Raw genomic sequence first — 12,658 nt, 5'->3', positions numbered from 1 at the left:
CGAAGACAATTGAAGGGGATAAATGAAAACGGGTAACAGTCACAAAATATAACAACTTCGGCAAAGAGGACTTTTTCAAGGTCTATAATTGAGTCAATATAAAGACATATTATTATAAATTGCTCATTTTTCTAAAAACCATAAAGAGTGACAATGATAGTGACACAACCGAGCTGGCTGACGATATGTGCGATGCTTTCGCTGCTACAATAAAATCAAGGAATTCAGAAAAAAATATTTGGACTGAACGATTATTCAATTGTTAGATTGATTCGCTGCACGAGAATTGCAATTTTACTATAAATTTTATATGAATTTTCTCTGAGTTTTGAAAAGCGAAATTGAGGTCTAAATAAGTTAGAGTACAGTTCTGAGACGCTTTCGGCAATTCGAGCTCAGCCTCGGGCGCAAGGCTTCCAAGAACTATACTCTAGCATTTAGTCAGAGATGGTAACTAAGACTTATAGGAACGACGATCAAATAGCGGGCATCTAAAATTGGGCTTTATGGGTTTATCCCGTTTCTATTTCTGACTTCAATTTTTTTATACTGACTCTGTTTATTGTGAATTGCTTTGCTGAGCAACTGATGTTCGAAGTCATTTTTAGCAGAATGAGAGAAGAGAGAAACTAGCCTAGAGAAGTCAAAAAGGTTTCACGCAAAATGTTGAAAAAGCGGCAAAATGAGGTAAAGCGAAACGTTTTTTGTTCGACGAAGTAAAAAACATAGCAGGACAAGTCCTGACGTACAACTCAAAGAATTTTCATTGACTAAACAAAAAACTAGACCTAAGACGGGCTATGAGTGACTTGGAAAACCATTTCTAAAAAAATCTGATCAAAAAATTTAAAAACAGAAAATCAATGTAAAAATGCCGCATGTGAACAAAAAAACATGAGAGAAATGGAAATTTGGTTCAAACAAAAGACTAGGTCTAGAGTGAACTATGAATGGATTGGGAATACCATTTAGAAAAAAAATCCGATCGAAAAAATTTAAAAAAAAAACAGTAAAAACCGAAGAAGTGAAATTGCCGCATGTGAACAAAAAACCACTAGCAAGAAAGCGAATTTTTGTTCAAACACCGTTTTCTCACTCTACTTTACATTTAGAGCGAAAAAATTTCACGCCTCGAAACCGCTTGCTTTTTCGCTCCACTTCCTGTTCCGGCGTGACCAAAATCACTACTCCAATTTGACTTCAAAAATCATAAAAATGTGTGAACAGATCTTTAAAAAAAGAACAGCGCCCCAATACAATTCAAACTCTTTGAATTGTGAAAAATGAGGAGCGCTATAATAGCCGGCTGAGAAGATGAGGGCGGCTATTAATAAAGTTTAAACATAGATAATGAGGAAAAATGTAAGACAAAAACAAAAATGAGAAAATCGCACCTCACTTGTGCCTTTGAATGGTCCTCACTTGTGCCTTTGAATGGTGGCGTCAGAATCACTAATACTTGAGACTAAGTGAAAAAACACTGCTTGAGACTAAGTGCAAAGACGAAATGAATGTAACAGTCCCGAATACCATTAAATGAAACTCCTAAATTAATTCACTGGTCCTTCTCAGAAAGCTGAGAAGACCTGTCATCATTTACCTTATGCAACAGGTACTTTATTTCAACCACACAACTCCCCGATGGCTATCAGAAATTGAATAAGAATACAAAAAGTGCTAAATAAAGCTTAAAACAAGGCAAAATGGAAAAAAATAGCAGAAATTGAATCAGAAACTGTAATATCTCCTTCAGATGGACAAAAATGTTTCAGATGGTCTACTACTATTTTAGATAATTCAGAAAACACCCTTGAATGAAAAAATAGGAGTTAAAACTAAACAACTGCTATGCAAACTTTTCTCGCTCACTCTCAAAAAACGACATGAACAACAAACCACTCTTTTTTCGTTCTGCGCTTCAATTTAGTCGTTTGACCTAAACACAAGCGGCATTGTCTTTTATATCCCGTTTTAAGTAAAAGTCAAAAGTAAACATTTATCGATCAAAAAAAGTTAAACCACCAATACTTCGAGTCGTAAGAAGACAGCCCCAATACTTCGAGTCGTAAGTATTTGAATTGTAAAAAACCAAGATAAGGCCAATAGTAGCCCCAGCTATCGCTTTGCGGCTATTAATTAACGACAAGATGTTTCATAAATGTCAATTCCAACACTATGCGTCAATACAAGTCATACAGTAGTCAATTTAGCTGCATCTAAAGACAATGCTCACTTTTCAAAAGTTAATCTATTGGCTTCAGATTATCATCAAAATCTACCTTCTACAATCAATCTATTCATCATGGTCAGAGTTTAAAACCAAGTTCACTTAGCTACAAAGAGTTCAACAGAAAGTTGTTGCATCCAAATTAAAGCACAAAATTGTAATGTTTAATGCACTGATTAAGGCGTTGGCAAGTGGAATCTGCTGTGTTGGATGTTCGGACAGTCAAGAGAGACGACAGAGATAGAGAGACGGAAGAGAACCCAAATTATTCAGCGCCAAGTCACGTTGATATCAAATTTAGTGGCGCACAATTGCCGAGTTCGATAGTTTTTCTAAACGCGCTTGTCTAACGAGTTCGTGACCATATAAAAGCAACTACTAATGCACCAGCTGCAGCGACCCCAGCACCCAGAGCGAGAGGTCTCATGTTTAGCCAGGGCGCAGATGCTGGTTCACCGGGGTTACTATCCGGGGACTGAGGGTTGTCTGGTTCATCAGTTGGAGGTAACAACGGCTCAGTTGAATTGGCTGCCTGCATGATCTGGTCTTTATTGCTGCTCCAGCCTCCCATCTGAGTGATCCATCTCACAATGCGGAACTCGTTCAGCTTCTCCAATATTTGATTCCATAATTCTTTCAACAGCTGAAGACCTGAAAAAATACAAAAAAGCTAGCCCACAGAAAATTACACAAATTTAGCCTAAAGCTTGATTTTTATCTCATAATAAGAGGTGCTGTTGATAAAAAAAGTTTTGAGGAAACATTTGCAGAAATATGAAGGATCCCCTTTCAGATGACAAGACCATTTTTTTGATGATAACGATCGAATATATGACAAATGGGAGATCACCTTTACTTGCGTTACCTTGACGAGACGCGTTTGTTTTTTGTCACTCAGAAGTTCCCGAACAATGAGTTGCAGTGCTGGAAAAAAATATGAACATCGCTCAAAAAACTTACTAAGACACCGTCTATCAACTTAATGGACTTGCAGGAAAGTTCAGGAACCTGTTCCATAAAAAAAGCTGGTAGTTGCTGCTAATATCATTAAATCTGAGAAAGACAAAAGTAAATAATTTATAAGGAGTCCTGAGATATCACACCAAACAACAGCACTCAACAAAAGCAAAGCACGGCAAGGAGACTTGGGCATATACGTTTTCCTACAACTCGTGCCAATATTCTTCTTAAATGGATAATAAGAAAGTCGGCATCCTTCAAACAAAAAATATATGTACCTCCAAAACTCACTACTTTTTAATAAAAGCTTAAGGAGACACATATTAAGAAACACACGAAAAAAAAACAGGCAACTGACACGTCGCATTAAACAAAAACGCATAAAACTTTTTAATAATAGCAAAATCATCGAAACTTCCAATTTCAATTTTCCAGCAACAGAAACTAAGCATCATTAGATAACACACAAAATCAAAAAAGTTTCATAAATGAGTCCAATAATTCTTCGGAAATTCTCCTCTACTTTTCAGAACCAGCATAAAACAGAAGGTAACGCAAAAACTTGTCTCACGGCCAACCTTAATGTTCCCAAAGCCACAGATATTCAAGGATAACTTAATAGGTATTTATATTAAGAAACAGTTGTGATAAAATAATATTAGAAATCAGATTGATCAAAAAGCAACTTAAGGTAAACTGCATGTTAACCGTAAAACAGTTAAAAAGCGAAATCGATAACGGAAATTAAAACTTTCAATTGAATTAAACAAAACATTACAGAGAGGGAAACGAAAGATTATCGTTCTCTTAACTAGCAGAGTGCTTATTCAAATCGAATACTCAATCAAGACTGGTTAAATAATATCCACCCTTTTACATAAGCCAAATTTCCCAAAAACTCTTGCAGCCATATCTGTAAAAACAAAATGAAAAAACGTTAAGCTACTTGGATGAAATAATTCATTTAACAGATATCTAAAATGAAATTGTTTCTGACCCCATTTTGTGCTCAACTGGGGGGATAGATATATTTATCGCAGAAAGTTGTGACTAATATTCTTATAAAGTCAGTCTAGCGGGAAATATTGTATTATCAGTATTTTCTTTTTTCAAAGAATTACCGAGATTTTAAGTTTCAGAGAAATTTCGGCATTTCAGTGAGATTATGTTAGTGCCATAAAGGGTCAATTTTACATATTTTGCGCATTTGTTAATGTTCCCAAAAATACTCGTTGTCAATCCACAATAAGCAATGGTGAGGCTACTACCGGTCATATCGTGTTTTCATTTTTTTCGGCTTTTTGCTTTTTGACGTCAATGAAAAATCAAGTGAAAAGTCAAGCAGTGATTTGTTTAGTGAAGCGATCTTGGTAAACTGGGCAAGGAAATTGGGTAGGCAGGTAACTTTTTTCAAATCACGTTTTTTTAAATAAATTTTTTTACGTGCTGCAAATTGACGGAACGTTTTGCCAATTTTCTCTTCTGTTTTTTTTTCACAAATAAAACACAGCGCAACACATCTGACGTATTTTTAATATATGACAAATGGAAGATCAGCTTTATTATGAGTTAGCTTGATGAGATGCGTCCGTTTTTCTGTCGCTCAGAAGTTCCCAAACAATGAGTTGCAGTGCTGAAAAATATGAACAACGCTCAAAAAACTTACAAAGACGCTGTCTCTCAACTTGATTGATTGATGAAAAGTTCAGGAACCTGTTCCATAAAAAGTCATTGTTGTTAAAGCTGCCAAAGATCAAAGTAATCATTTTATGAGGAGTCATAAAAATTGCATCGAAAACAGCACTCAACAAAAGCATAGCAAGACAAGAAGGCTTGAGTATTTACGTTTTCTCACAACTCGTGCCGATGTTCTTCTTAAATGGATAATAAGAAGGTCGACATCACCTTCGGCATCATTCAAGCAAAAACCATTTATTACTAAAAATCACTACTTTTTAATAAAAGCATGAAGAGAAAAAACAAGACCGCACATTCAACTCGTGCCTCGATGGCTAATAAGAAAGTCAACATCACCCTTCGGCATCATTCAAACAAAAAATATGCATGACAAAAGTCTCTTAATAAATGTTCTTAATAAAAGTATGAAATGACATATTAAGAACACGCAAAAAAACTTACGGAATAAACAACTGACAAACCACATTAAAGGAAAACACAATCTTTTAATAATAGCAAAATAATCAACATCAAGCTTCCAATTACAATTTTCGATCAACAAAAAACTAGGCATCATTAGATTTTGACAGTAATGAAAGAAATGGAAAATAAACTTGATTAAGAAATAAGATCAAAGGCTCAGAAAAAACGCCAAAGAATCCAGACCTGCGTTCAAAGTTTTCAGAAAAGACATATCAAACCAGGTACGTTCAACGTTTTAACATTGAAACCGTCAACATTTAAAACGATAAAGCTGACAACACAAAAAATAATAGCATGAAATAAAAAGTAACAAAATAAAATTACAAAAAGAAAGCAATACTTGCAGAGACCAGAAAATCAAATTCAAATTCAGTATAAAACAAGAGAACATAACGCCAAGACTCGGCTCACAGTCAATATTAAAACTTCAGTCATCAAAACCACAAAAGAGATCCAAGGATATTATAAAACAGTTGTGATCAATGAATATTAGAAATCAGACTAATCAAAAGGCAACTTACCAGAACCTGCATGTTGACTACATGTACACATGAAGCAAAAACTATACTTCACGATACCGAAAAAGAAAATTTTGCTTATTCAATTCGAATTCTCAAGTAAGACTTGCTAAACCGAAAATACATAACGCTTTGCACAAGCAGCATAAGGAAATTTTCCCAACTCTGAGACATAACTGTAAAAAATGAACTGAACAAATATTAAGCTACGAACATTCGGATGAAATTGTTCGACACCATTGCCTGCTCAACGGGAGGGGAACGATATATTTATCAAAGAGAGTTGCATCTTTGTAAAGTCCGTCTATTGTAAAATACTATATTGAGTTTTTTTGCTTTCCGTCTTCTTCGAGAAAATATCGAAATTGGAAGTTCCGGTGAACAGTTGCCATTTCAGCATAATTATGCTTACACTTAGCGCAATAAACGGTAAATTTTTAATAATTTTGAGAACTTATGATAATATTTCCCAAAAGGACCCGTTTTTAACCAATAAGAAGCAATGGCGAGGCTATTACTAGTCCGATCAGTACATATTTTTTTCCGCGGTGTGCTAATTAAATAAACATGTTTAAGCTGGTTTGAATAATTTAATATTAAACGCCATTAGCTCAGGGAGAAAAATAAATTCTCCTTTTTTCATTTTCGTCATATGCTTTAATGGTTCTCCAAGACTGTTGTTACAGTAAAGATATTGTCCGTCAAGCCTGTGGTTAAACAGTCCTTGTGAACTAAAACTCTGGATACCTACTGTTATGCTTTTCTAGCTTGACTTCAGGTCACCCACGTTAGATAAATACAAGGTCATATAACTCGCAAGGAATTGGTGTTTGAAATTTGATTGTTATAATAGAGGTTCCAATTTTGTAATATCATTTTTGCTGTTTGGCAAAATCAAAACTAGGTCTCTAATGATAAAAATTCCACTTTAGCTGCTAGAGATTGTACGTGTTATAGATTCTTATATTTTTGTCTCGCTAATTTCAATTTTGTCCTTTTTCGTTATTCTGGTAAAAAAAATTAAGCTCAATGGTATTAAACTCACCGGTGTATACGTCTGTCTTTATTACAGAATCAATCAAGATTTAAGTTACAAAGCTAAACTATTCTTTTTCACTGGAAAGTCTCCGGTCTGTGCTATCTGCTCAATTTGGTTAACAATTAAGTCAAGAATACGGATGAGCAATATTCAAAACAAAACAATGAGCAAACCAAGCCTCAATGTGGTTTGAGACATTTGAAACAATGGACGATCAAAATGAGAGAAATAGCTTACAACACAAAAATTGGTTAAAAACGCAGCATTTGCTTTGATCTTTTAACTAACAAAAAATCTATATCTATAACATTTGAAACAATTAAGTGTTCATAGCGGAAAAACAGCAATATCAAGGCTAGTTTTGATCCAATCTTGGACTGTTACAAAACAAAAATAATTCGGATTGTAAACAGTCGTTTTTTTTAATTGATTTTTTTATGTTAGTTAAAGCACAGAACAATTCAAAAGAAAGCTCAAGGGTGATAGGTCCATTTGGCTTCCGAAGCAGTCCCAAATTAATATATCTAGCTCTTTACTCGAAAGCTTGTGGTCGTTTTGACTTTTAATATTATTTGTTTTTTAAATAAACAAGGGCTTTTTCATTTTGGCCACTATTTTCCCCTTAATTTGGCCAATTTGTAAATCAGTGTCACCAACGAAAAAAGCTTCTTTCTACTGAATCAAAATTTAACCTTTATTGCGGTTTTATGCGTTAAGTAATGATTTCCTGGCCTTGATACTAACAGATTTCACTAATTTTTTTTACTTTTAGGCATTTGCCTAATTTCACGCCTTTTTCTCCTTTTTTTCAAACATTGTGACATTATTGACAAATCAAATAACTGGCTTTCACGATAAGTCAAAATTGCACAAATCAAATTCTATAAAGGTACATATAAAGGTTTCAACGGCATTAACAACACTTTCTCGAAGAATTTAGATGTTTTTTTTACTTTTACACTTTGTCTTTTAGTCGTATGAAATTTCCTGGAGAATGACAGTTGTGATTGGCTTCTTATGGATGATTAGATGAGCCTATAATTTGATTTCATTAGATATTTAAGGGCTTTCACGACTTTGAAAACAATTGTTTAAATCAACATTTTCTAACTTCGCTTTGTTTTTTTGTGTGTTTTTGATACCTAGTCTCGTTAATTAAAAATCACATTTGACAGTACTGGCGCCAAGAAAAGGCGCGAGTGTATAAGATCTAAAGTGTTTTTAAGAATTCGTTATGACACAAATGACGTACAGGGGTTTTTTGCGACAAAAAAGTAACTTAATTTTTGACTGTTGTCTATATTTGACAATGTTTTTGTAAACTTAGGACATATTCTGAATAATTACAGATCTCAAAGGCTTCCTTCGGACGAATAAACGAACCTACTTTGTTATTTCATTTCGTAACTAACGGCTTTCATGACTGAAAAAAATTGTTTTCGAAAAACTCAATTTCTTATTTTTAGGCTTTTCTGTCATTTTTTATTTATTCTCATTAAAGAGAGTTCACATAACACATTATTGGCGTTCAGAGAAGGTGTAAGAACATATTTAGAGGGGCAGAAAATGGCTTTGCGTCTTCTAAAGAGTTTTCTCATAAGTTTCATTTGAATTTTTGTTTAGAGTCTCTTTGTGTTGTTCTTTTTGTAACCGCAAGAACAAATCAATAAAGACATTTCCTAATTTTCTCCTATAAAAGCATTGGTGATAATAAAACGTTTGGATATTTTCAGTTGATATCTAATGGTTTTCCTTACTTTGAAATTAATTGTTTCTAAAAACATAAGCAATTTTATTAACTTTGCTGTTTTCTGTTTTGTCTAATTTTAACCGAGCCTTACTATAGACTGGTCCCATATCGTTTCTAGTAAAATACAAGTTGTTTCAATTTTATCTGACGCTATCTCGACGTTGTTATTAAGTTTCTTTTTAAAGAAAAATGGACATAAAGTTTTGGATGTAATTGTTGTTGTTGTTGTTTGATTTTGCTGTTCGTCTTGCCTCGCTCTCTTAATAATGGCAGATCTCATCAATCTAATGCGGCATTATTTACTCCACTGAAGTATTTGAGTTAGAGGCGATATTTTTGCTCATACACAAATTTTTTGAAAAAAAACTTATTTGGGGTTTTCTCTCTGTTCTCAAGTGGATGAGCGGGGCGAAACTTTATGTGCGAACGCACATTAACGAGCCTCCTTGTTATACATGTTGTATGCTTAAACAAAAGAAAAGAAAAACAGAATTTTATATACCGATAGAGTTTAGTTAGCTTACCGACTTTCCCTTAGGCAAAGGAAGTTAATACCACTCAAAAAAAGGTGAATTGCATTCAAGCGCTATCATTTTGCGATTCGAATAAGAGTATTGGAGAAGTTTCTTTTTAAATCGATTTCATTTAAGTGCATTTTGAAACAGGAACAAAAATGTGAAGAATTTGTAGTTGTTTGATTGTAACACCAAATAGTTTTAAGATTATAGCTCTATAGCACGCAGAGATGGGGTTGAAGGCCTAAACGTTATGTTCAATGCATTTAAACACGGTATTCAGTAAGCTTAAACATGGTGTTCAGTGCTCTTGTACATGAGAATCTTATTAACCACCAATTAAAATGTAGGATATAACTGTTCCGGCTAACATCTGCCAAACATTTTCATGATTTATGAAGTAAAATTGGAGAAGTGATTTTGGTCACACCGAAACAGGTAGTGGAGCAAAAAAACTAGACGCTGTCCGGCGTGAACGTTTTTCACTCTATATTCCAAGTAGAGTGAGAAACCGGTGTTAACAATTCGCTTTCTTGACTGTGATTTTCTGTTCATATGCGGAATCTTGACTCGTTTTTGATGCGTTTTCGAGTTTTTAAGAGCGTTATTTATTTACTTTTGCGAATCAATTCATAATCAGATCCCGGTGTAATTTGTTGTTAAGTCGATTCAGATCTTCGAATTGTAGTTCAGGACTTGTCTTGCTGTTATTCATGTTTCTTGAATTATTAGTGTTTACATTACATTTTAAGTGAATCTGTGTAGCTGAAGAACGATTAGAGCACACAGCTGTTAGTTTCAGCTAAAAAACTGTTTCCTCGTTTTAAGATACAACTTCTAATGCATTGTAGCAGGCGACATAGTTGAAAAAACTACCAGTGTAATTGGTACTTGAACCAAAGCCAAGGTCCCAAAAATGTCGCTCAGCTAGTGTTTACAGGTTATAGGAAGAACTATGAAGGCTGTACAGAGAAATCACAATAGCGGAATTAATCACAGGTTAATTATTATATTAGACGCAATTATTCCAGAAAGCTAGGCATAAAATTCGACGATAAGATAATTTATGGCTTCCCAGAATTTGACAGACTGACCCTTTTTGAAGATGACCCAGCATGCGAAGGAGAAGTAGGTGAGGATTCTAGACCAGGATATCTGGTTGGGATCTGAGAAAAGGCGCATCGCAATCTGGCCCAGGCCCTCTATTATCTGAGACACATTGTCTCCCAGGTCTGCCATCATGTTCTCGAAATCCTGCTGGTACCTGACCTGCAACTGAATTGAGGCTCTGTTGATCTCCATGCCCAGCTATAATAGCAAATGAATTTATTGTCACCAATTCTTTAACATACAGACTAATGATAGACCAGCACTCGCAAAAATGGATTAAGCGAGAAACTTCGATGGCAAATTAATGATTTGAAAAAGAGGCTGAAGAGGTGGTTTTAATAGCCCATTGTTCATCTTTCAGAGCAAGGTTCTCTAAAAATGTTCAAGGAAACAAATTTCAAGAATGCGCAGAATCATCTGATCGAGGCGGAAACTGGAAGCGGACATTGCCTTTTAACAAAAATTGGCTTTGCTTTATAGAATCATCAAATTAACCACCAGTTTTAGCGACTGAGGAGCTCCAGCTATTATCCAACACAACACGAACTTTCCACTTTTCAAAATAAAAACATCTTTCAACTTGTGTTATATTTTATTGCGAGTGAAAAAGTGATACGAAACAATTTTTACACTTCTATATGAACGCATTAAGTACCCAAGTTGAGGTCCGCGACCAAAACGACCTCTGATTAGACCGCACCAGACTGAAATCAAATCTGATCAAACTTTCGCAGGCTCGAATTTTTTGGCGCTGAAAGTTACCGCCGATCAGACAATAGCAGGCTAAAGTTATTCTTGATCAAATCATGTTCAGACCATTGCCCAGACTTTCGAGCGCTCGAAGATTAACATAACTATCGTTCCTGAATATATAACTCAAGTGCACGATGCGCACGAAAGCGCTCGAAGGTGATCGGATCAGAGGTCACTTTGGTCTGGGACCTCAACCTGAGTAGTAGCAGCATCCCTTTATACTTTTAATTATACTTAAGTAATTTGTTTAATGGTTGCTTAATCAAGGCAAGATATGTACATCAACATCCCTCTCAACATCAAAATTCACCTGTAGAAAGGTTTCTTCACTATCTGTAGTTCGCCCAGAGCCTTCAAGCGAGTCAAAAAAGCTGCGGACGTCGTCTGCCTGTTCCCTGGATGCATTCTGCTCGAAGTATCCCTGCAACACCAGGGTGGTCTGGCGCTCCACTGGAACTGGAACCGCAGACATTCCTGCCCCACCTGTACTACTTATAGAAGGTTGCAAAGGCCGCACCGACGTCCTTGAAGTGTCCGAGGAGGATGAATCACTTTCAGCTCTTCTAGGCAATTCACCTACTGAATCTCTTTCTTGATTGCTTCCACTGTTGTCGAAATCTGAGGAAGGGTTGCGATCCAGACCACTCATTCTGCGCCAAACGTCCACGCGTTTCACGAAATTGCTCAGATAACTGAGATATCTCACCAATGTCTCCCGAAAAGAATGCTTCCGCGAGATTATCTCCCAATGTCTCCCGCGAGATTATTACTCAGCAGAAAAGTTCTTCCGTTACTCAAATGCTGCTCTGAGCACGTGGGGTTATCTAATACTAAATATTATCATCTAGTATAATTTCGGTAGGAATTAGTGGTCAAGTTTGTACATAAGAGCTATCTGAAATGAAGTACCGGCAATATTATTATAACAAATATATGTATAGATATCGCTCAAGACAAATATGACCCTACAGAGAGAAAAACAACCATCTTCTATTTGATAGCGACTGACTGAACAGAGAATATAAGTAATTTAACTAAGCGGTTAATAACTGCGGAACAAAAGCAAAGCAGAGCTGTAAAATACCTGATGGCGGTGTACCTGTGCTAAAGTAACAGAAAGCTTCAATTGAAGAAATCAATAAAATCAAGTGAATATCATACATGCAGCTATTAGAGATGAATCGATAACATTTGCTCACAAATAATGCGAGCTAATATTAGACCGTAATCATAACTTTAATCTGCAAATGTGACCAATAAAAGTCAAACACTGATTAATCAAGATACACTCATACACACACAGAGAAAGATGCATAACACGTTGGCTATTCAAACCAAGCAGAGAAACTAAACGGCCCATTTATAGGAATGCGAGCCTAATTTGCTCCACAAGAACTTTATTAGTCAAATAACGTGTCATGTCGAAACCAATTCATTGCAATTTCAGCTAAGAATAATAGCAGCATGATCCCACTCCCCTCACATTACAGATCAGCGTGAATTAATGTGAAAAGATTCACTGAGCTTGCGAAACTATGAACAAATAACTTCACCTCAGCAGAAGGCGCCGCAAAGCCGGCAGAACACGGACAGGAAAATAAGTATTACATTTCCTGATTGATCAAG

General features: G+C 35.5%; 1 protein-coding gene across 2 annotated transcripts; it reads right to left on the bottom strand.

Moving 5' to 3' along the window:
* Window positions 1-2,148: 2,148 nt before the first annotated feature.
* Window positions 2,149-12,223, bottom strand: LOC142334566 (uncharacterized). Of its 2 annotated transcripts, XM_075382694.1 has the most exons (4): window positions 11,343-12,223; window positions 10,264-10,477; window positions 3,093-3,151; window positions 2,718-2,878 (listed from the first exon to the last, which is right to left on the bottom strand). In XM_075382694.1, exons 1-4 carry the CDS (start codon window positions 11,679-11,681, stop codon window positions 2,864-2,866), a joined length of 627 nt encoding a protein of 208 aa, XP_075238809.1. In that variant the 5' UTR covers window positions 11,682-12,223; the 3' UTR covers window positions 2,718-2,863. The 2 variants fall into 2 exon arrangements, with proteins under 2 accessions (XP_075238808.1, XP_075238809.1); XM_075382693.1 differs by lacking the exon at window positions 3,093-3,151 and having other exon boundaries at window positions 2,149-2,878; window positions 11,343-12,207.
* Between the last annotated feature and the right edge of the window lie 435 nt (window positions 12,224-12,658).

This window comes from Convolutriloba macropyga, chromosome 2 (assembly GCF_964194025.1).
Source record: "Convolutriloba macropyga chromosome 2, txConMacr16.3, whole genome shotgun sequence".
Classification (NCBI taxonomy): Eukaryota; Metazoa; Xenacoelomorpha; order Acoela; family Convolutidae; genus Convolutriloba; species Convolutriloba macropyga.
The sequence above is the reverse complement of the archived record's forward strand: the minus strand, read 5'-3'. Positions and strand labels throughout refer to the sequence as shown.

Excerpts from the sequence above, each read along its gene's own strand:
- LOC142334566 (XM_075382693.1), bottom strand. The coding sequence starts at position 11,681 with ATGAGTGGTCTGGATCGCAACCCTTCCTCAGATTTCGACAACAGTGGA. Across the intron at positions 10,478-11,342 it reads GTGAAGAAACCTTTCTACAG|CTGGGCATGGAGATCAACAG; the intron begins GTGAATTTTGAT and ends TTGCTATTATAG. Across the intron at positions 2,879-10,263 it reads CTGGGTCATCTTCAAAAAGG|GTCTTCAGCTGTTGAAAGAA; the intron begins GTCAGTCTGTCA and ends GTATTTTTTCAG.